This window comes from Fringilla coelebs (assembly GCF_963513975.1).
Source record: "Fringilla coelebs genome assembly, chromosome: 2".
In the NCBI taxonomy this organism is placed as follows: domain Eukaryota; kingdom Metazoa; phylum Chordata; class Aves; order Passeriformes; family Fringillidae; genus Fringilla; species Fringilla coelebs.
Genome location: NC_140029.1, coordinates 2,826,626 through 2,851,091, shown reverse-complemented (window position 1 = coordinate 2,851,091; position 24,466 = coordinate 2,826,626). Strand labels below are relative to the sequence as shown.

Genomic DNA, 24,466 nt, shown 5'->3' with positions numbered 1-24,466 from the left:
TGTTGACGACCAAAACCCACCTGAGCTTGAAGATGTACTAGAGGTGGTTCCTGAAGACTGTGACTGCTCCATGGCAGGACTCGTGGACACGCTGTTACTCGTGTTGGTACCTTCGTCGGCCGTTTTCTTGAAGAAACTGTGCTGGAGGGCGTAGTAGGGCTGGATTCGTGTCTTGGGGTCATAGTCAAGCATCCTTAAGATGAGGTCTTTGAACTTCAAGTAGTCAGCTACAGTATGACCTGACTCCCCAGCACGGCGCCCACCCGGCCCTCCTGTCTCAACTCCCAGGATATTGTGGAGTTTGCGAGTTCCCGGTGGTTTGTATTCCTGTGGGAAGAGAGGAATGCTGGGAATCAGTGTGTGAAGCACAGATTCTACACCAAAAGTCAAATCCAATCAGGAAACTATTCAACACGACAGGAAATGTTATTTAATTGGCAGGACAGAACAAAATAAACAACAAAGCAGCATTTTCAGTAAGACGATGCAAAACAAAGTAACAACTCACCATTTTATATATTTTCATATATATTTATTATTACCCTAATTGTTTTACCTACCCTTTTTCCATCTTTGGTCTTCTTCAAGTTCCAAGTGCTATCTGGCAACTTCTCAAAGAACTTTCTTGCTTTGGGTGCTTGGTCGAGGATGTGGGTTGGTGGTATCCCCAAAACTTCCACTATTTTATTCATCTGATCCACCTGTCCCAAATAAAATGAGTTGGTGAAGAACAAGTGACAGCCAGCTCAGTTGTGGCACAAATGTCAGCTACTCACTAAGTTCTAAGTTAATTAATTTAAGAAAAATTTAACATGGACAAAACAAATTAAGGAGTAAGAGGGAGACATAGAAAATTATGAACAGGCAATTCTGTGTCCTGACAAAATCATGTTATTGATCAGAATTACCAGATTTTCCTAATTTATGCATTCCAATAAACAGATTAAAATTATGATGGGCATTAACAACAACAAAAAAAAAACAGTTTCTGGTAGATAACTTACCTCATTTGCCCCACTAAAGAGAGGCTCTCCAGTGTGCATCTCGACTAAAATACACCCAAGGGACCACATATCAATTGCAAGGTCATAAGGCATTCCCAGTAGCACCTCTGGTGATCGATAAAAACGACTCTGGATATATTGGTATATCTGCAAGAAAAGCATCTCCAAGTCAAAATCACACACAGCACCCCAAGGGAATGAAAATCCCAAGTGACAAAACACAGCTGCCATGAAATCCCATTTTGGTGCAGGGAAAGATGAGGTATCAGGGATAATAAAATATATATTTAAATATATTACATTAATAGAAGTACCTAATTGTTAATTTTTAGGAAAATATTATGATCACAAAAAAAAGCAGGAAGTTCAGCTTGAGTCATGTCATGTTTTTGTAATTGTGATTCTTAACATTTCAAAATTATCTTATTATTGATAAATAATGGATTTGGATAAATAATTCAGACATCATTTCACTTCCTGATGTCTTCCTTCAGTGCTTCCTTTGAGTTTATAGCAAAAAGTTCTTTTATTAATCTAAATCTCTGTCTCATTGCTGCTTTCAATACAGTATTCCATATTCTAATCAATTCTTCCTAAATTATTCTGGGAAAAAGCAACAGGGTGCTACTGACTAGTGCCAGCTCCTCAAGAGACAACTGGGGCACTTTTGGTGAAGTTGATCCATGAATTCCTGAATTCTTTTCCTACAGATCCCATCTGCAGTGCCACTAATCATAAAGAGGGGACATGCTAAAGGAATGCTCATGGAAAGAGGAATAGAGATGGAGTAAGATAATAATAAAAGAGTATTTTTTAAAATTAATTTTAACCTAATTTTTTGTTTTATTTATTAGCACTGAAGATTTCTACAACCAAGTGCTAGTGCATTCTCCACTGACAGCACAAAAACACAGCCAAGGAGAAAGAAAAAACCATGGAAAATTTATCATAGAGTAGATTTTTATCTACTGGGGCACTAAAGGAAGTGGTGAATTGTCAAATTGTTCAAAAGAAGGTGTGGATGTGACACTTTTGCACTTGGCTTAGTGATGAACGTGGTGCTGCTGCTTTATGGCTGGACTCGATCTTAAAGATCTTTTCCAGCCTTGACAATTCTGGGATTCTGAGCTCTTGTGGACTGTGGATCTCTATTTAAAATTGAGTTATTATTTTAAAACTATTGTATTTGCATTGCCCCCAGACCAGAGAACCGGACGGAGGAATGATGAATCTGAATTGAATTGATGAATCTCCCCAGAAGGGAGGAATGATCAATCTCCATGCTCTCAGAAGGCTAATTTATTATTTTAGGACACTATATTATATTAAAGAATACTAAAGTAAACTATACTAAAGAACACAGAAAGGACACAGACAGAAGGCTAAAAAGACAATAATGAAAACTTGTTACTCTCTCCAGAGTCCTGACAAAGCTTGGCCATGATTGGCCAAAGAGCACAAACACAGGAGAAGCAAATGAGATAAGAATTGTTTTCCTTTTCTCTGAGGCTTCTCAGCTTCCCAGGAGAAAAATCCTGAGTGAAGGGATTGTTCAGAGAATGTGAATACCCCATAAAACTATCATGAATGAAGCTTCAATGAGCTAGATGAGCATTACAACTTACAAATCCTGCATTTTTCACCAGCACAAACACAATTCTCACCCATTTTCCCCCAAACTCACCCTCTGCCCGAGCTGACACGAACTGCCAAAATCCACGATCTTGATGGCGCTCCTTTTGGGGTTGCAGAGCAGGATGTTCTCTGGTTTTAGGTCACAGTGAATGATGCTGAGCTCGGGGGTGGCCAGGAAGAGCAGGGCCGTGCACATCTGCTGCGCGAACTTGCGCGTCAGGTTGAGCGACACGCCGCGGAAGTTGGTGTTCCTCAGCAGGTCGTACAGGTTGTAGGACAGCATCTCAAACACCAAGCACAGGTGGTTCCTGAACATGAAGTGACGCTTCAAATGCACTGGGGAAAAGGAGAAAATGTCATTAATACACTCTGAGAATGATGGCTTATTACAACACGGTGTGGAGGAAGGAGGACTGTCAGTAACATAACAGAGCATTGTTTTTCTTCCCTGGTTCTGTGGGGTTTACAAAATATTCTGGCCAAGGAGGCAGAAATTTCTGTCATGGACAAGAGGATATTTCCACATCCTCAGGTGCACCTCAGTAAACCTGGAAAATCTTGTGAAATCTTTTAAAAAGCATCTTTTAAGTTTATTTAAAGTTTAAGCATCTTATTTAAGTTAAAGACATCTTTTAAATGCTTTAGTTGATGTAGAAAGCTGAGCACTGAGTAAAATAAGAGCATCAGGTTTTTTCCTGGTTCTGTGATGTTTACTAAGTATTTCTGCCAAGGAGGCAGAAATTTCTGTCTTGGAGGACAAGAGAACATTTCCAGATCCTCAGGTGCACCTCAGTAAGATTGGTAAGTCTTGTGAAATCTTTTAAATGCTTTAATCAATGTGTAGGAAGCTGAGCATTGAGTAAAATTAGAGGACTGGGTTTTTTCTGGCTTCTGTGTTATTGACAAAATATTTCTGCCATGCCTGGGGTACAGAGGAACATTTTACACATCCTTGGGTGCAAAAACTTGTGAAATCTTTTAAATGTAGGAAGCTGAGCACTGAGAAAAACAAGAACATCAGGTTTTTTTTCCTGGTTCTGTGTTATTTACAAAATATTTCTGCCATGCTTGGAGAAAAAGATGGACATTTTCACATCCTCAGGTGCACCTCAGTAAAGCTGAATTAATCAAAAACTTGTGAAGGGCTATGTTATCAAAATAAGTTATCACTCCCTCACATGTAGAGAGGAAATATTTAATTGTGAGAATAATTCAAAATACACAATGACATCACTGCAATTCATAAGCTGATCACTTCAATGAATAAAACTGATCAATATCCCCAAGGAATTGTATTCATTTCCTTTCAGTTTATGAAAGGAACCAATCCAAGCCTTTTTTTTTTTCATTAAATGAGTGAAATAGCCATCACATTTCTCTGTTCAGAAGCCAGCAGTGTTTGCCACTGTCAAACCTTCAGGTTGCCACAAGAAAACTGAAACAGAAAAAACATTTCAGAGAAAAAGCCACATGCTCCCCTTTCTGGCATAATAAAATCTTGACTACGAGCACCATGAGAATTCACTTTTAATTAAGGTGGATTTTTGGTCAGCTTGGTGTCCATGGACTTGTTTTCTCCATTATCCCACAGCAGTTCCTTCTGTGTCCTTTACAACTCACCTGAGATAGCACATTTTGCTCCCACCTTGATGCCATTTAATGCCACACATCCTTGTCCAAATTCCTGTTCTCTCACCTTTGGAATTCTCCTCCCACCATTCCATGTCCTGCTGGGCTTCCTACACTTGGTTCCAGCTCCTCCCCAGACTTCCTGAGCTCACTGGACCCATCAGCTTGGCAGGAACCACCAAATATCATCACAAATATTCCAAAATAGATTTGGCAATCGGCTGAAAGCAGCCTGAGCTCTACAGTGAGATCCAAACCATTCATAATGCAATAAAAATGAGGAGCAATTAATTCCATACCTATGTAGTACTTCATCTCAGTGTCATGTTTGTTCATCAGCTCGAGCAGTCTCACTTCAATCTGGGCCTGGTTTAGGAAAGCCTTCTTGTTTTTGATGATTTTGATGGCCACCCACTCCTGCTCCACTCGGTCATAAGCCTTCACCACCTGCGAGAGAAAAATCCATCAGGAAAACCCAACTTTCAAACCCCACCCAAACTGCCTTGTTCACCTTTTTGAATTCAGAATTCTCCTTTTAAATTCTATTTCTTCTGATGATACAATAAAGCTACAACTCATTTGGTGACGTTTATTGAAGTGATGTCACTTTATATGCAAATAAAATTATCTAAACCAACACTGTAAAAGGACTGGTAAATCTGAGGAAAACTAAAACCAACAAAATAAAAGTTCCATCCTCCTTCCAGCCTCAACCAGTCAAAACAAATGCTGTTAATGACATTTGTAGGAGGTAAGACCCAGCACTATCTCTTGTTTTAAGTTAAAAACCCTATTCAAACTAAAAACCTAACTCAAACTAAAACCAAACTCAAGTTAAAAATGTCAACAGATGGCAAAAGGTGGAGGATTTCTCATTGTAAAGTACAACACATACTGAAATATAACTAAATGTTTTCTGTACTAACATGATATGGCAAAGATATGAGTGTCTGAACAGGCACTCAGGATAAGAAGAGTGAGAAAAAAATAGTTTTAATTTTAAAATAAAGCAGAAAGAGCACTTCAAATTAAACACAGCTGTGATCCACAGCAATGACAGGAACACCTAAGGAGCCATTACCTGTCCAAAGGATCCTTTGCCTATCAAAGAGTCGATTTCATAGCGGTCCATCCACTTCTCCCCATTTTTCACAATGTAGTCATAGTTGTCATCATCATACCCATCATTGTAAACTTTCCTCTCCTTTTTGTGACTGGAATCATCTCCTTGGCCCTGCTGATGCCGCCGTTTTTTTTTTTGCATAGTAAACCTGGAGGGGAAAAGGAGCTTCCTTAAGAGCCCTGCTTAGAACTGCAGCTCAAGAAAGAGGAAAATCAACTTTTATTCAGCATCCTGTGGTTTGAAAGTGGAATTTCTACAAGTGGAAAACCAAGCAAGCCTCTCCTCCTATTGCTGTGTTTGAAGTCAGGTCATTTGTCCAAAGGAAAAATCTTGAATAATTGAAGAATTGAGAAAGCAGAGCTAAAGAAATGAACTGACACTAATAGATAATTGCAATAACTGATAAATGTACTAACACTAATAAGTAACAGTAATAACTCTGATAAATGTTCTAACATTAATAAATAACAACACTGCTAAATGTAGGAAACACTGATCTCTGGAGTTCATGTGCCAAAGGAACAGAAACACCTCACCACACTGTGCACACAGTGAAATTCAAAATGCTAACTAGCCTGGAAACAAGAATTACCATTGATGTTCCCACAAGACTGGGAAAGAATTCCAAGAAGTCATTAATTATCAAAAAAAACCCCTTTACATTCCCTTTAACTGTCAAAAATTTGAAACTAACTGATGCTTTCCTGTATTAACCTGAACAACTTTGTAATTTCTATTTGTCTATAATATTCAATTCAATAATTAAGGGAAAACACTTCAGCATTTTCCTTATAAACTCTTAAAAACATTAATAAAGTTTTATTGAGCTCAAAGTGTGCTTGTGCCACTCGTGTCTCCTTGTCCTGCAAGCTCAACATTTGTTTATAAAACAACAGAAAATAAATCCCAGGATAAAAGATTTCCTGTGTGCTGGACAGAAAGCAGGACTGTGACAGCCGTGACCTCAAACAGGACGTGAACAACTGAGAGAAAACTTGATTTTTTGGATCTTTTCATGAGATTATTTGTAGAAAATGCATTTAAATCATGTGTTGTAACAAACATCAGTGCACACTGAAGACAGCTGCAGCCATTACCTCATTAATATGCTTGTATGTTTTGATCAAATCTACGGAGAGTTTCCTCAGTGGAGCAGTGGCTGGATCACGAAAAGTTTGGGGCATCCGCCTCTGGAATGGGAATATGGCAGAAATTAGAACAAAAATAGGAATTTAATGGTATAGTTACTGCATCAAATTGTGAAATTCATCACAGAAATGAGCTATTTCAATGCAACAGGTTTTCTTTCAACTGACAATAAGAAAAAACCCATACCCAGTTTAGTTATTTTTTGATATATTAATAATATTAGAAATATTAAGAATTTTAAGGAGTAAATTCCAAGATTCCACCTCTCCTCCCACTACACCCAACAGGGTTAATCCAAATCTCCTCTGACAACAAAGACTCCTCCATCACTCCTCCCCCCCAGGACTGACACACGAACTGTCACCATATTTAAGGCACACATATTTAAGTTCACAGGAACTGCTGGAGAACTGGGCCAGCTCACCACATTCAACTTCATACAATTCCAAATAAATATTGGAATAAAATAAAACCAAAATTCAGGACTACCAGGAGACAAACCATCTCCAAAGGCTGTGTCCAGCACTGCTGCACAAGCTCTGGGAATTCTGCTCCACCCAGATGGAGTCTGGAGAATAGCTGACCCCTCAGCCTGCTCCTCTCTCCATCCCAGAGCACAGGTGGCTCTGGAATATTCCAGAGAGGAGCCCCCAGAGCCCCTCTGGGCTCTGCTCAGGGCTGGGCACTGCCCAGGGCAGAAGTTGTGCCTCCTGTGCAGGGGAATTGCTGGGCTCAGCCCCTGCCCGTGGCTCTGGGGCCATGGCTGGGCCTGGAGCAGAGCCTGGGGCTGCTCTGACCTCTGCACACAGGGACAGACACAGGGACAGACAGGGACAGACACAGGGACAGACACAGGGACAGCCAGGGACAGACAGGGACAGACACAGGGACAGCCAGGGACAGACACAGGGACAGACACAGGGACAGACAGGGACAGACAGGGACAGACACAGGGACAGACAGGGACAGACCCAGGGACAGCCAGGGACAGACACAGGGACAGACACAGGGACAGACAGGGACAGACACAGGGACAGACACAGGGACAGACACAGGGACAGCCAGGGACAGACCCAGGGACAGCCCCAGGCCCAGCCAGGCCAGGCAGGGCTGAGGCCCCTCTCTCTCCCGGGCTCCTCTCCAGGCTGAGCAGCCCCAGCTCCCTCAGCCTTTCCTGGGCACGGAGCTGCTCCAGGCCCTTGCTCAGCTCCAGCAGCTCCTGGCCCTGCTGTGCTGAGGAGCCAGAGCTGGGCACAGCAGCCAGAGGAGCCCCCAGGGCTGGCACAGGGGCAGGATCACCCCTGACCTGCTGGCACTGCCCATCCCAATGTCCCCAGGACACTCTGCTGGCACCCCCAGCCTGGGCTCCTGCCTGGGGCTGGTCCCCTCCAGGTGCAGGACAGAAAACTTCAGGGTGAGTTTAAGCAATCCCACCAGAGTAAAGCTCCTTCTGTGAATGTTTTCCATCCGAATTATTGAACTAACCATAAATGAGTTCTTAAATGGAGGTGTCCAAGGAAGGCCTGGACTGGAGGTGGCACTGGGAGCTCTGGGCTGAGGACAAGGTGGGGACAGGGCACAGCTGGGATTCATCCTGGAGACCTTTCCCAACCTAAGTGTTCCTGGAATTCTGTGACAGGAACTTGAAAAAGCAGAAGCCACCTTCTGTCACTGAAGAGAGTTTGCCATTGCCAAGTCTACCTGCTCTTCTATTTTTATAGGATAACTTCATACTTATAATGGTTGCTGTACAAATAACTCTCTACTTTTTCCCCCCAATGGCAAAATAATCACATCAAAATGACCCAAAAAAGATCTCACTGAAAGAAATTATAGAGAGTTTGTGCTTCTGAAATTGGACATGCACTGAGGTACCCGAGGGACCACCCTAGAAAGCCAAACTCCCATTCTCCTCCTGTGTGGGCAGCGGGGAAAACCATTAATTTTATTTTATTACAAGTACAAGAACTTTGTAAACATCAGGAAACTGTTTGAAAGTTTCCTAAACAAACCATCAGACATTTACAAAACATTTTTGTTTCTTCCTTTCATCTGGCAAACAAATGTGGCCCATGAAATAAACCCCACCTAAAGGGGATCTTTAGGTTCTCTCCCTCAGCACCGAGCAGCAGCAAGTCCTGATCCAGCTGTTAAAGCACCTTCAAATCCAAATATTTCCCTCAAATTCCTTAATTCTGACTGAGAGAAGGTGTTGGAATATTGGCAGGGCTGGATGAGCAGCACAGGGATTTGATTTTTGAGGGAAAAGTCTCAATGTGGGAGAGTTCCATAGTTCAGACCAACTATTCCCACCAAAAATTGCTCTGATTTGGAAAAGGAGTTTGTACGACAAGTCCTGATGTTTATTTTCAAATTTTTAAGTCAAATTTGCTTGCTTACTTCAAAAATAAAGATCTAATTTCCACTCTGAAATAAATAGCCTGATGGAAAAAAAAATTATCTGAATTATAACCATCCAAAAATTGTGAATTATTTAAATTCTGCAGGCTACTGCAGCCAGTCCCTTCTTTAATAACTGTGCATTTTGACAGTCACACATTTCTGAGCACACTCCTGAACCTGGGTCAACTTTCCCAGAAGTTCTATTTTGCTCCCCTGGCTTCATAAAGTTTTGGGTTGAATTTTTTCCCTCACATTTTTATACTGTGAAGTTTGTAATATTCCCTTTTTTTTCTTCAAGAGAGATTCTTTCTTCCTGACGATGGAGGAGCACAGAACAAAATAATTTTGTGTTTTATACAACACTGTCCAATCCTTTGGGGGTTGGGGTTCCTCTGATTTCTGACTTTGATTCAAGGAATGCTCAACCAGCAAAGAAGGGAAGGGAAGGGAAGGGAAGGGAAGGGAAGGGAAGGGAAGGGAAGGGAAGGGAAGGGAAGGGAAGGGAAGGGAAGGGAAGGGAAGGGAAGGGAAGGGAAGGGAAGGGAAGGGAAGGGAAGGGAAGGGAAGGGAAGGGAAGGGAAGGGAAGGGAAGGGAAGGGAAGGGAAGGGAAGGGAAGGGAAGGGAAGGGAAGGGAAGGGAAGGGAAGGGAAGGGAAGGGAAGGGAAGGGAAGGGAAGGGAAGGGAAGGGAAGGGAAGGGAAGGGAAGGGAAGGGAAGGGAAGGGAAGGAAGGAAAGGAAAGGAAAGGAAAGGAAAGGAAAGGAAAGGAAAGGAAAGGAAAGGAAAGGAAAGGAAAGGAAAGGAAAGGAAAGGAAAGGAAAGGAAAGGAAAGGAAAGGAAAGGAAAGGAAAGGAAAGGAAAGGAAAGGAAAGCTCCCATTTTACAAGCTTCAGTCTCTATCTGGTGGCCAGACAGCAACACTGCAAGTTCAGATCTCTAAAACCAGAACAGAAATCAATGAGATGCTGCATCTCAGGTCTGAGAGACAAGAAACTACTTTAATTACAAATTGTAATTAAATAATAAGGAAATACCCACAAAATGTCCCATTTATGTGTCCACAGCATGTTGGTGACAAAGGACATTTTATGGGAACTGTGCCTTTTAACTCAGGTGTGCTCTTTGAACTCCCAGCCTCTGGGGATGGAACACACAATAAATTTCTCTCTTCATGGACATTTTCTTTTTTGTCCAAACAGATGGCATTGTTCCTTTTTAAAATACTTTTATTTTGATTATGGAGAATCCTGAGCTGTTTACAGGATGCTTTAATTCAGATTTATTTTTTTTTTTACAAAAAGAAAGATCCACCAATATCCACATTCATTAAAAGAAGAAAGGAAAAAAAAAGATAAATTGTGTATAGCACATGTTCCACTTCACAAATAAAATAAATAATGAAGATTTCATTGTGTCAGGGTAACTTTTAGCAAGAATTCCAAATGTAATTGTTTAATTGATCTACATGGCCACAGAGACAGCTGAAGTTAAACCATCATCAACAATAATGTTGAACAGGTAGTGGGAATATCTGAATTAAGGATTTTTAATTGGTGCTACAGCATGAACTTGGCAATGATCTTGATGGGGTCAATACAATCTCTGACCAAGATGTGGTCAGAAAACATCAAATTCTGCAGATGCTTATTTATATATAATAATATATTAAATAGATATGTATTTTTATATGCAAATCATGTTAGATAAACAGAGCTAGAAAGGTGTTTAACAATCAGCCTGAGCTTCCCATTCCAGGTGTTTTACAACAGCTGAACTGCTGGAATTTGTTACCAAAATCTCACCTCAGCTCCTTTATCAGGTAAATCAATTTTCTAATAATTTTGTGATTAAATGAAAAGAGTTTCAGGCAATTTGAGCATCCATGATGGAGATAAACAGAGCAGCAAAAAAAAAAAAAAAAGAAATTTTGGAGTTGTGACAACTTTTAAGCTCTTATCCTTTATTCCCATCAGGCTGTGTTGAACTCACAAGATGGAACCAGTTAGAAGTGGACAGAGAAATATGAATTTATCACCACTGCAGGAGAAAGATCCCAGAGATCCCAACTGTTCTGTTTCCCCTGGACCATGTGCTCCCACACTTCCCTGACACTGAAACACTCAGCAGCCACAGCCAAGAGCAGGACCCCTCCTGCTATTTGGGAAATAAAAGCCTTAAAAAATAACTCCTGAAGGAAAAAAAATGCAAAAAGACAGAGTTGGGAGTTTTTAAGTGTAATTTAAAACCTCATAAATAACTGAAAAACAAAACAATCTGGCTGGTCTTGGAGTATCTTTCTAGAATTCTTTGATCCTTGTCAGTGATGGGTGTGGGGACCACAGCCAGAATGCAGTATGTGCAAGAGAAAATTATGTAAATAATCTTCTAAGAGCAACTTAAATGTCATTATTTCTATTATTTACATTTAATATAAATACAGATAATTTATATAATCGGAATATAAATTGTCATTATTGTTCCCTAACCTTTAATCTGCAACTGTGAATGATTCCCCAAAAACCAGAATATGGCCTGCAAGCCACTAGAACCCCAAATCCAAGCAGGACAGAGCAGGAATAAAACCAAAAAATTCACATGCAAGACCTGGCTTCCCTTTCTCTGCTGAGGAATTAAAATCATTCCAGGAACCTGAACCAGACACTCCATCAAAAAAAAGGAGTCAGTCTGCAGCAAAGACACAGAAATAACCTGATAACCTCATGTAATCTAAATAGATTGTAGAGAATTGGAATATGAATTGTCATTATTGTTCCCTAATTTTAATGATTAATGTGAATGATTCCCCAAAATGCAGAATATGGCCTGCAAGTCACTACAACCCCAAATGCAAGCAGGAATAAAACCAACCAATTCACATTCCCTTCCTCTGCTGAGGAATTCAAATCATTCCGGGAACCTGAACCAGACACTCCATAAAAAAAGGAGTCAGTCTGCAGCAAAGACACAGAAATAACCCGGGAGAGCATCCTCAGGGGGAGCTCCGGGATGGATCTGGGAGAGGCTTTCCGGGCAGCACCGCGGCGCTGCGGCCAGCAGAGGGGGGCGGCAGCTCGGGAAAGGCTGCGCTGGAATCCCGCAGCGCCGAGCTGGGAAAATCCCCATTTTCATAGCCCCAATCCCCATTTCCAAGCCCAAATCCTCATTTCCCGAGCCCAAATCCCCATTTCCAGACCCCAATCCCCATTTCCCAAGCCCAAATCCCCATTTCCCGAGCCCAAATCCCCATTTCCATAGCCCAAATCCCCATTTCCCAAGCCCAAATCCCCATTTCCATAGCCCAAACCCCAATTTCCTGAGTCGAAATCCCCATTTCCAGAGCCCAAATCCCCATTTCCCGAGTCCAAATCCCAATTTCCACAGCCCGAATCCCAATTTCCATAGCCCCAATCCCCATTTCCCGAGCCCAAATCCCCATTTCCATAGCCCAAATCCCCATTTCCATAGCCCAAATCCCCATTTCCCGAGCCCAAATCCCAATTTCCCGAGCCCAAATCACAAATTCCCAAACCCAAATCCCCATTTCCAGACCCAAACCCTCATTTCCCGAGCCCCAATCCACATTTCCAGACCCAAACCCTCATTTCCCGAGCCCCAATCCACATTTCCAGACCCAAACCCCCATTTCCTGAGCCCAAACCCCCATTTCCTGAGCCCAAATCCCCATTTCCTGAGCCCAAATCCCTATTTCCAGACCCACATCCCCATTTCCAGAACCAAATCCCCATTTCCCGAGCCCAAATCCCCATTTCCCGAGCCCAAATCCCCATTTCCAGACCCAAATCCCTATTTCCCAAGCCCAAATCCTCATTTCCCGAGCCCCAACCCCAATTTCCATAGCCCCAATCCCCATTTCCCAAGCCCAAATCCCCATTTCCCGAGCCCAAATCCCCATTTCCATAGCCCCAATCCCCATTTCCCGAGCCCAAATCCCCATTTCCAGAGCCCAAATCCCCATTTCCCGAGCCCAAATGCCCATTTCCCGAGCCCAAATCCCAATTTCCATAATCCAAATCCCCATCTCCACAGCCCAAATCCCCATTTCTCAAGCCCAAATCCCAATTTCCCGAGCCCAAATCCCCATTTCCATAGCCCCAATCCCCATTTCCAGACCCAAATCCCAATTTCCCGAGCCCCAATCCCCATTTCCTGAGCCCCAATCCCAATTTCCAGAGCCCTGCAGCTGCTCCAGCCACGGGGGCACAAGGGCAGCCAAGGGGCTCCAGCTCCTGCCAGCCGGCTGCTCCCTGCTCACCCCAAACTGGGCACTTTTGGGGCACCCAAATGGGGCATTTTTGGGCACCCAAAGAAGTTTTAGGGCACACAAACAGTTTATTTTTAGGGCATCCAGAGAAGTCATTTTTAGGATACTTAAATGAGTTACTTTTAGGATACTCAATGAAGTTTTAGGGCACCCAAACAGTTTACTTTTAGACACCCAAAGGGGGTATTTTAGGGCACCCAAAGAAGTTACTTTTAGGGTACCTAAATGAGTTATTTTTAGGGTACCTAAATGAGTTATTTTTAGGGTACCTAAAGAAGTTTTAAGGCACCCTAAGGCACCCAACCAGTTTACTTTTAGGGCACCCAAAGAGGTTATTTTAGGGCACCCTAACAGTTTATTTTTAGGGCATCCAAACAAGTCATTTTTAGGGCAACTAAATGAATTACTTTTAGGGTACCCAACAAAGTTTTAGGGCACCCAAATGTTTACTTTTAGGGCACCCAAAATAGTTATTTTTAGGGCACCCAAAGATGTTATTTTAGGGCACCCAAAGAAGTTAATTTTAGGGAATCCAAATGGGGTGATTTAGGGCACCAAATAAGTGACTTTTAGGGTACCTAAATGAGTTAATTTTAGGGTACCCAATAAAGTTTTAGGGCACCCAAAGAAGTGATTTTTAGGGTAACTAAATGAGTTCTTTTTAGGGTACCCAAGGAAGTTTTAGGGCACCCAAATGTTTACTTTTAGGGCACCCAAATGGGTTGTTTAGGGCTCCCAAAGAAGTTACTTTAAGGGTACCTAAATGAGTTAACTTTTAAGGTATCCAAAGAAGTTTTAGGGCACCCAACTGTTTACTTTTAGGGCATGCAAATGGGGTATTTTAGGGGACCCAAAGAAGTTATTTTTAAGACACCCCAAGAGGTTATTTTAGGACACCCAAACAGTTTACTTTAAGGACACTCAAATGGGGTGTTTTAGGGCACCCAAAGAAGTGACTTTTAGGGTACCTAAATGAGTTATTTGTAGGGTACCCAAAGAAGTTTCAGGACACCCCAAGAGTTTACTTTTAGGGCATCCAAAGAAGTGACTTTTAGGGCACCCAAAGTTATTTTTAGGACATCCAAAGAGGTTATTTTAGGACACCCTAACAGTTTACTTTTAGGGCACCCAAATGGGGTGTTTTAGGGCACCCAAAGAAATTATTTTTAGGGCACCCAAGGAGGTTATTTTAGGGCACAGTAACAATTTACTTTCAGGACACCCAAATAGGGTATTTTAGGGCACCCAAACAGTTTACTTTTAGGACACCCAGTTAGATTAGTTTTAGGGCACACTAAGAAGTTTAGGGTACTTTTAGGGCACCCTAAAGCAGCTTCTTATTATTTTCATATCTGTACCCTAGCAGGTTATTTCAGAGCACCCAAGCAGGTTGGTTTAGGGCACCCAAACTGTTACATTTAGGCTGTGGAAAGCTGTGGCACCCAAGCTGTCCCAATGGTCCAGGCTGCTGACGTTGGGAAATTCCAGGAAACTGAAGGTCCCAGACCTAATCCTTGCCTGTCTGACTGGATGGGAGCCACTGCATGGAAAGGATCCAACCTTAAAGGATCAAACTCCCTGAATCTGCCTGAAGACACCCTTTTCCTCCTGTTTTTATGGATATATTGAGATCAAACTATCAAGGCTTCTCCAACAGCCAATTCCTTTTGCTGCATATTAAAATCAGGATTTTCTGGAAAACAAACAGTGGAGAAAAGGAGGCTTGGGGAGGACCTTTTGGCTCTGACCAGGGAACAGGAGGAGAGGGAACAGCCTCAGCTGGGACAGCAGCAGGAATTTGCCCATGGAAAGGGGGCTCAGGCCTTGGAACTGCCCAGGGAGCTCTGCAGTGCCCATCCCTGCAGGTGTGCCCTGGAGGTGGCACTGAGTGCTCTGGGCTGGGGACAGGGTGGGGATTGCTCACAGCTGGGATTCATCTTGGAGATTTTTCCCAACTGTGGTATGAACTCACAAAGGCAGAAGTCACCTTCTGTGACCAAAGAGAGTTTGGGATTTTAAAAGGCTGGTCTGTGTTAGAAGCTCTACAAGGAGATGACAGAGAGAACAAGTGGTGGGATCCCACCAGAGGAATGAAACAACCATCTAAAGATGGTTCCAACAATGCTCTCTGCAAGGTTCCTTTCTAGAATTGACATTTACAGGACAGAACTTTATCAAGTTTTTGGATAAAAAACTTTTATCAAGGCTAGAGAGAGGTGGCAGCCTATTCATGGCAATACCTTGAATAAAAAGGATTCCTGTAGGAATGTCATAAAGAAAAACTGTAACCTGCAGGGATCAATGGCACACAAACCCCCAGATGTTGGCAGGTCACATCTGGAGAGAAAAGCACACAGCCTTTAACCACAGAGGTCAAGGTTTTTATAGGAAAAAAAAATTATTTTTTTAATCAAGATGAGCCAGAGCAATGCAAATGAAAGAACAAGGAATTTATTCTGCAGAGAGACCAGGTCCAGAGCAGATGACCTGAGCCACCAGCAGGAAGATCTCAGCTGGATCTGGCTGTGCAGATAAAATCAGAAATGCACTGCAAAGACAAAAAGTCTTTCAGAGTCCCCACAGAGGCTCACACAGAGCTTCCACTCCAAGCAGGAGCCTGGTGAGGAGAACTCTTGGTGGGACTGGGTGATGGCAGAAGCACAAGAACTCGAGGGAGGAAAGGGCAGGGAAGGGAAGTAGTCAGGAGACCTCAGAAAGTTGGCCACCATCAAAGCCAAGAACGCTGATTCCATCAAACTGTGCTGGTGGTGCAAAGAGAGCTTGATTGCCATGGCCAAGGTGGATTATTTCCTCACATGGGTCATGTCCATACAACCCAAAATTCCTTGAGTTTGTTTCCAAAGTGCCTTGAAAGGATTCAGGTGCAACTTTTCTTGACTGACCAGCCTCATTGTAAAAGTTTTGGGAGACCTTTAAGCCAAAAAAACTCCCATAAAATGCCTCTGTCCATCCTCAAGCTATATATGATTATACAGGAGATCTCTTCCTCCTGGAAAGGAAACCCATTCCTGACCAGCTCCATTCACTTTCTCCACTCACTGGAGATCTCCAAATCCTGGCCATTCTCTTCCCCTCTAATCCTTTCCTCCTCCTGCCAAAGCACCTTCCCACAGCACCAGAGCATCTCCTGATGGTTCTGGAGACTTTTCTGCCTAAAACATCTTGAGCAGCCAACACACTTCACCTCCACCCTCTTCAGTGAAACATTCCTCATCAGTCTGCACCAAATTTTCAATTTCTGACTTACAGGCTTTGTTGGAACCCATCTGCCCTTATGTTTCCCCAGCTGAGCCATGGAATTTCTAAAAACCAACACAATTCCCACTTATCCAAAGCCACAGCAGCTCTTGTGGCTCCTGGCACTCTGAGTTGAGGAGCCCCTTCAGCAGTCCTACCTACTCAAATAAAATCTATTTTGTGCAAACTTCTGTATTCCAAATACACCAACCAGTGACTCTGCATTGCAAAACTGCCCATTAGGATAAGTAATAAAGCAATCAGCTGCTAACAAACACCCAAACATTTAAAAAACAGTTATTATTTTAAAAAGAACTTTGCACAGTTCTCCACTTTGGCCAATCTTTCTCTCCCCTTATTAAAAAAAAACAGTTACAAGTACAATAATCCTAATAAATATGTGCCAGGAGTTTAGAAACAACTTTAAAAAGTTTTTTTTTTGGAAGTTATAGTATACATGTAGATATATATACACACATATAGATCATATACACATATATAGATATATATACACATATATATACACACATATATATGCATGTATATACACACACATATATACATATATATACACACATATATATACACACACACACATATATATACATATATAATATATATAAGAAATATAAATAGTTTAAAATATACTGTTGTATATTAATTCCATCCTTACAGAGTTGAAAGTAATTAGTTAAAAAAACCCTACAAGAATAAATGCCCTGATCCTGTAATTGATGGTTGTATACTGCAGGGACAGAGAGGGACGTTTCACAAGGGCTTGGAGTGACAGGGCAGGAGGGGAATGACCCTAAACTGAAGGAAGGCAGGGCTGGATGGGATCTTGGCAATGAGGAATTGTTCCCTGGCAGGGTGGGCAGGGCTGGGATGGAATTCCATCCCTGCATCCCTGGCAGTGCCCAAGGCCAGGTTGGACACTGGGGCTGGAGCAGCCTGGGGCAGTGGGAGGTGTCCCTGCCATGGCAAACAAGATCTCTAAAGGTCCCTTCCAACCCAAACTCCACATCCAAGAGCCGCCAGCTGCAGAAGGAGCCCTGCCCCATACCTGGTTTGTCAGGGGGAGTGGCTGCTCGAGCTGCTCAGCGTAGGATAAGGCCGAGACCTGCTGGTCACTGATGCTCTGCTGCCGCCGGTCACTGTACTGCTGATGCGAATGGGACATCTGTCCAGCCATCTGAAGGCCAGCAGCATGGAATGAAAACGATGGTGCAAGCCGAACAGATGAAGGTTTGCATGCTGAAGTCTCTCCTCCTGCAAAGACAAGGAGAGGGTTAAGCAGGGGATGGGGTGAAAATCTTGCCCTGTGCTCAGAGTCCAGGATCCCGGAGCTCATCGGCACCCGGGGGTGTCACACACGGGAGGCTCCACAGGGAGGGATCCAGAAGCATCCTCAGGGAAAGGCGACCTGCAGGGCTGGGACTTCTCACAAGGACAGGGGGAATGGCCTTAAGCTGAGAGAGGGCAGGGTTGCCCTAGCTGGCTGCCCCAGCCCTACCCCAGCCCAGGGAGGAGCTGGAGCTGCTGCAGACAGCCCAGAGGAGGCTCCAGGATGAGCAGAGGGCTGGAGCAGCTCTGCTGGCAGGAAAGGCTGGCACAGCTGGCATTGCTCACCTGCACAGGAGAAGCTTTGGGCTGAGCTCAGGGTGGCCTTGCAGGGCCTGCAGGAGCCCCAGGAAACCTGGAGAGAGACAATTTCCAGGGGATGCAGGGACAGCACACAGGGAATGGCTGCCAGTGCCAGAGGGCAGGGCTGGGTGGGACACTGGGAATGAGGAATTGTTCCCTGGCAGGGTGGGCAGGGGCTGGCACAGCTGGGGCTGCTCCTGGTTCCCTGGAGGTGTCCAAGGCCAGGCTGGAGCAACTTGGTGTGGTGGAAGGTGTCCCTGACCATCAGAACTCCATCTTTAAAGGTCCCTTCCAATGCAAACCATGCTGGGACTCAAATCCTGAGCATCCCTTTTCTCACATCTCCCCCTGGGTGTCATAACTCAGTCAGAATTTGACTGGGGTTATTCCAAACACACAAATTCTGTGTATGGATTCCAAAAAGCCAGAGAAACACACAAGTTCTGCTTTCAGGGTTTCTCCCAGCAGCTTTGTGGACTGACTGTACCAAAGGAAAACCCAGTATCCAGCCTCAGCAGCTCATCTTTGTTTGGGGATAAGGTTTGGGGTGATGATGGTGGGACTGGGATGATCCCAAAGAGCTCTTCCCAGCCTGGTGATTCCCTGAATCTCTGATTCCCTGTCCCCTGTGTTTCCACCTCCCTACAAAGCACAGCAAACAAAGAGCAGCTGCAATTTGAAAGCAAAATTATCACTAAAGATTAAATTTAGAAGGAAGGTGTTAAACAGCCAAGCACCTGACCAGCAAAGGGAAATCCCCACTTCCTTTACAGCCCAAACCTTGCAAGAAAACACAAGCACTAGAAAACAGTAGATGAGTACAGCCAAGATTTGGCTTTCTTAAAAATAACCCTGTCAAAAGAAAACTAAAATATTAAAATTGATACTGCACATTGACTCAACACCTATCAGGGCAGCAGAACTGCATGGGTGAAATCAAACACCATTTTACATTGATTATATCAAAATATTAACCATTTTAACTTAGCATTGCACAAAAAATGACTTTTAACTCTTCTACAAAATGTCCATTAAAAACTGAGAATCAGAGTTAATCTTCCATCTCTACAACTTGGTGAATTCAGCAAACATTTCCTTTGCAAGATTCACTGAACACTCCTGTAAGAATGGCTGAACATATGTAAGACATCATCCAGCATCTCTACTTTTTTGCTCTTTTAATTTCTGAGGTTCTGCTTAACCTGAAAAAAAATCATAATCTCACTTAGCAACATCATGGTGACTGAAGTAAAAGTCAAAACAATATTTAAATCAGAGAGTCAAAAATACCACTAATTCTGAAGTGTAGAGCCAGTTACTTTCAAAGGTTTAAATCTTGGATTTTCTTACCTCGGGCTACAGGTTTCCAATAGAGTTACCAGGCCAATTACATAACTTTATAAACACAAATTTTATTTTCAAAAATTCTGCCCTTCCATGTGTTCCTCAAAAACCAGAAAGCTCAAATATATAAACCCAAAAATCCTGGCACCATGGGGTTCTCATTTACTTCATAGGATCTTCTGACACTCCAAAAATCACAACAAGTCTGAGGATAAACTGAATAATGCAATACACATATTTCAAATAAAGTGAAAAAGCAAAGTAGAAGAGTGTTAAAAGTGTAATTATCCCACAAAACAACAGTTGCAATGTAATACAAATGTTGTAATGTGATGTTTTGGTTCAGATGGAAACTTTCCATGCTTGTAGACCTTTTCCTCCCAAGTCAACCTGCATCCAAATCCATAATTTTCATTTTTTTAGTTTAGAATTTTTTTGAGATTTGCTGTTTGTGACTAACAAAGAGGTCCCTGTTGGCTTGGAGGACAGTCCCACACCAAATGTGATACCACAAATAAAAACTGTGTCCAACAAGAACCTTCTTAACCCAGGAGCACAAATGGTTCCACACCAACCTCAGAAAAAGGGACAAGGTTAGAGCCTGGCCGGTGTGATGATGTGAAGGATGCCAAGGGGATGGATGGGAATTGGCCAACTCATCCCTGTGTTCCCATCCCAAATGGAAAAGGATCTGAGTCCCCTGTGAAATGGGACTGACTTCACCCACCTGAGCAGGCCCTGGGGCAGAGCTCTGGGAGCTGGAAGCACAGGGATCAGCAGCCAGGGAGTTCCACCCCCCTGACCACCAGCACACACTGGGGCCTGATGGAATCCCCGCCCTTGCCACATCCAGGCTCTGCTCCTGAGCCCTGCAACCCTATCCCAGCACAGCTAATCCCCAGGGAACACTCCTAGAAACACTGGTGCCACAGCAGGGGGAAAGGAGGGGAAAGAAGGACTGGTTAGAATAGAAATCTTGACCTCCTTTAGTTTTAGGTCGAGGAGTCGCTCCAGAAATAGGGACATTTGTGCACAGCCATTAATTGAGGCTCACACAGCCTCTGGTGCCTCTGAGATTGGTTTTTGGCTCATCTGGAGAGCTCCAGAGATCCAAAATAACCAGGGATCTGCTGATCACCAGGGCAGGGCTAAAATCCACAGCACATCCAGAACTAGATGGCTCTGAGATTGTTTCTTGGTTCATCTGGAGAGCTCCAGACATGCAAAAAAACCAGGGATCTGCTGACCACCAGGGCAGGGCTAAAATCCATGAGCACTTGTTCCCACAGCACATGCAGAACTTCCACAGGACAGAAATATCAGAGAACAAGGGGCAGTCAGTCATCAATTTTCCTTTTTAACCACTGTGAGCTCAAGCGATCCCAACTTGTAAAGCACCTTGGGAAGAAAATGAAGTTAAAAACCCCCAAAACAAATGCCAAGATGTCTAAGCATGAAGTACATTAAGGGAAAAGATTATGGATTTGGAGTGGGTAGAATTGTCTTACAAATAGGCCTTACCTAATGTTAGTTCAGGGGAGGCATAAAAATACCCACCTTGATTTGTATTTGCACTCAAAAGAGGCTCACAGAACTCTCTCAATATAGACACGCTGCAAAAATGGATTCCCTCATCAAGGAGAAGGTTTCTTTCTTGAAGCATCATCTCAACACAGTGGAAGAAGTTCAAGAATATATTTATTTGTTTATTTGGGGAGGATGGAAAATATTTTTGTCATTCAAAATAGCTGTTTTAAATGGATTTTTTTTTTAATGGATGTTTTGGGGCCTCCCCATCCCTGAAGTGTCCAAGGCCAGGCTGGGACAGTGGAAGTTATCTCTGTCCATGGCAGGGGGTGGCACTGGATGATTTTAAAGTCCCTTTCAACCCAAACCATTCTGTGATTTTATGGTTTTTCCAAGCAACAAAGAAATTATCAACTGCAGGCATAACAAATATTTGAGATTATGATTATTGAGGAGTCTATGAATGAACTACAATTGGTGCAATATTGGAAAAGTTTGTGTAAATTTTAAAAATTTTGCACAGATTTTTAAGAATTCAATTCAGATTCAATTTCCTACCTCATCTATTTGAGATCCTGTTATTCCCATTTTGGTATCAGTCCACATAACATTTAGACATCAAACCTCCTCCCAAAGAAAGTATTTTTGGTGGTAGAACATCCCTGGCCTTCCCTTTCAGCTACAGTGAGGCACAAACATTCACTGAGTGATGGGGAAGAGCTGCAGGTGACTGAGTGATCCCAAGAGTGGATCACCAATCCAGAAAAAATCAGTGGATTGTACCCAAAACCCAAATGGCCACAGGACTGGGCAACCTCCAAAGGTCTCTTCCAGCCTGAAGGTTTCCATATTTCTGTGACACAAAAGTCAGCACAAAGTGAGGTTTCTCTCTGGATCAGGAGTTGTTAGAGTAGTTCCTCTGTTGGGTGGGACTGCACCTGAAAATCCCAACAGTAATTCCAAGGTTTCTTTGCATTCCTGTCACCCAGCTCATTAAAGATCTACTTTGCCTCTCAAAGTATCTTTGTGACTCTCTTTGTCCCTCTGTCACACTTCTACCTTAGTGTTCTATTGAGGTGTATTCATAGTGAAATATAAAAAAGGAGGCAAAGTCAGACAAAAACCATTAGAGCATTTAAAAAGTGACATTTCCTTAATATGTCTTCCTACTTCTCACCTCACAATTAAAAATCAGCCCCCAAAAAGGACCATGGTGACAGTTTGGACCCTGTGAGTGATGCACATCTGCCTTCAGGACTGACAAAAGCATCTCCCAAGTGCAGCAGCAGCAGATCTTGGTTCCATGACATGACAAAGAGTTATCTTGCTGATAACAGAACCTTTGCAACAGCCTTAAAGCACTTCCCTGCCTGCTGATGGTTGTGCAAGATCAAGCAGGTAAAAGCAGTGAAAGTCCTGTCAGCGTTTATAAGTTTAAATGCAGAAATTCCCCAAGTTTGGAAGTGTCCAAGGCCAGGCTGGACAGGGCTTGGAGCAACCTGGGACAGTGGGAGGTGTCCCTGCCCATGGCAGGGGGTGGGATTAAGATGATCCATGAAATGTGAAACTTCCTCTGCACAATTCATTTGCCATTCTCTATGCCTTGCTAGAACTTTTCTTCCTTTTCTTCAACATTCTCCCTCCTAAGATCATTGCTTTGACCCAAAATGTTGTGAGCTTCTTTCCCTGCCTCTCCCTTCTCTCCCACCCTCCCTTTCCATGTCTGGGTTGCTCAGCCATGTGCAGACATTCCCTCTATTCCCTCTCAAGGATATGCTGGCAGCTGAGTGAGAACCTGCCAGAAAACATGACAAGAGAATAAAAGTGTGAAGTGTCTCGTTGGCCACAAAGGGTGTTCTGCATCCCACACTCAGGGCTCAGGAGCTGCTGGGGCCCCACCACAGAACAAGCACAGTTCTTACTGAGCACGACAGGTTCAGACTTTAAATCTTTTATTTCTAACCCCTGCTAAACCACCACAGGTGAAGGCAAGCACTTCTTGTTGCTTTTTCTGTGTTTAAATTAGTGATGTGAAAGCAGCCCGATGTCCACTCTAAGAAAATCCTGTGTTAGCTGAGGAATTGTACAACCCTCTTCCTTCACAGAAGATTATTTTTTTGCAAAGTTCATTGTTTTGCAGAGTTCTGGTCAACTTTATTTTTCAAAATCTCTGCCTGGAAAAGCTCTAAGCATCCATGAGCATTGTGAGAGCTCAGCTACTGAAGAGTGTCTGGAAAAGGGAGGCAGATCCTGCACTGCTCGAACACCCAACCACCTCTGAGGTGTATCAGCACATCCTGAACAGCCAGGGAGCAATCAGCAACAAGCACCTGGACCTGAGAACTCTCTGTTCAAATAAACTCATGCTGAAGACGACTTAGACCTAGCAGAGTTCTGCCTGAGCATCACAAATGTCAGCCCTGGGGACTGCAGAGTTTAGAACAATCATCTTTCAGGCAGCGAGCAAACGCCGACCTGAACTCTGCGTGACCTCCTGCCGCCCTGCTCTGCCCATTGTCCCCACGCACGGCTTCGGAGTGACTGCCTGAGAACGTGGGGCTGCAGGGACCTCACTCTGCTTGGTCTGGAGTGGGAAAAGCTGAGAGAACCCAAGGAAAAGCTGAGAGAACTCAGGGAACAAAGGGAAATTACCTGTGGCGGCTCCCGGAGAACAATCCCGTTATAAATATCCCCAGAGTTCCTCCTCTGGAGGAACTTTATTATTGTAGGGGAATTATTAAGAATGGCTGCTTCACAAGTTCTCCTACAATAACCATTCAGCCAACTTCCCTGCACAGAAATGCCAAACACTGCTTTCCCTCCGAGCAGAATGGAACCCTAAACTTAGAAACAACCCCGCTCTCCAACCCCATTCATGGGCCAGCACCCCCAGGGCTTCCTCCTGCTCCTGCTCCTGCTCCTGCCCCTGATCCTGCCCCTCCCTACTGGCCAGAGCTGCAGGGAGGTCACAGGGCTCAGGAGGTGACACCAAACTCCTGGGTGCCATCTTTTCCCAGCCTGCAGAAAAAGTAGGCCAAGAGCAGGTTCATGAACTGTTGTACCACTGCTGAGCCTGTCTTGGCCAGTTCCTTCCCTGGATGAGCTGCAGCAGGAGGTGGACTTGAGGCAGGACTTGTGGTCTGTGGCTTTTGTGCAATCAGAGGACATCAGTTCCCTTTTCTGGAATAAAACAGGAGCTCAGACCGGTTACAGGGAAACACTGTGGGAAAAAAAGCCACTTCAAAAAATCTGGTACCAGAAGGACTGAACGCTGCTGCTCATTGTAATTCTCCCACTACAAGAGAAAGAAGTTTCTAAAACTCATTTAATCCACTGGCAACACAGTATATAAATCTGTGTTTCATTAACTTATAAATATGACTTTGAGTACACTCCGGAGAATCTTAGAACTGAGAAAATGTTGTGAAAGCGAAACCACTTTTTTCTTTAATAAATGAAGCCCAAGATT

At 43.5% G+C, this 24,466-nt stretch overlaps 1 protein-coding gene across 1 annotated transcript in view; it reads right to left on the bottom strand.

Annotated features, from left to right (window-relative positions):
- The window catches only part of DYRK1A (dual specificity tyrosine phosphorylation regulated kinase 1A), a 75,727-nt gene that overhangs the window by 5,843 nt on the left and 45,418 nt on the right, over nucleotides 1-24,466 (bottom strand). Inside the window, 9 exon segments of the mRNA XM_084224001.1 lie at nucleotides 21-327; nucleotides 561-701; nucleotides 1,005-1,151; nucleotides 2,689-2,975; nucleotides 4,568-4,715; nucleotides 5,350-5,526; nucleotides 5,528-5,539; nucleotides 6,489-6,581; nucleotides 17,546-17,751. Of these exon segments, the coding sequence (XP_084080127.1) occupies nucleotides 21-327; nucleotides 561-701; nucleotides 1,005-1,151; nucleotides 2,689-2,975; nucleotides 4,568-4,715; nucleotides 5,350-5,526; nucleotides 5,528-5,539; nucleotides 6,489-6,581; nucleotides 17,546-17,751 (1,518 nt within the window).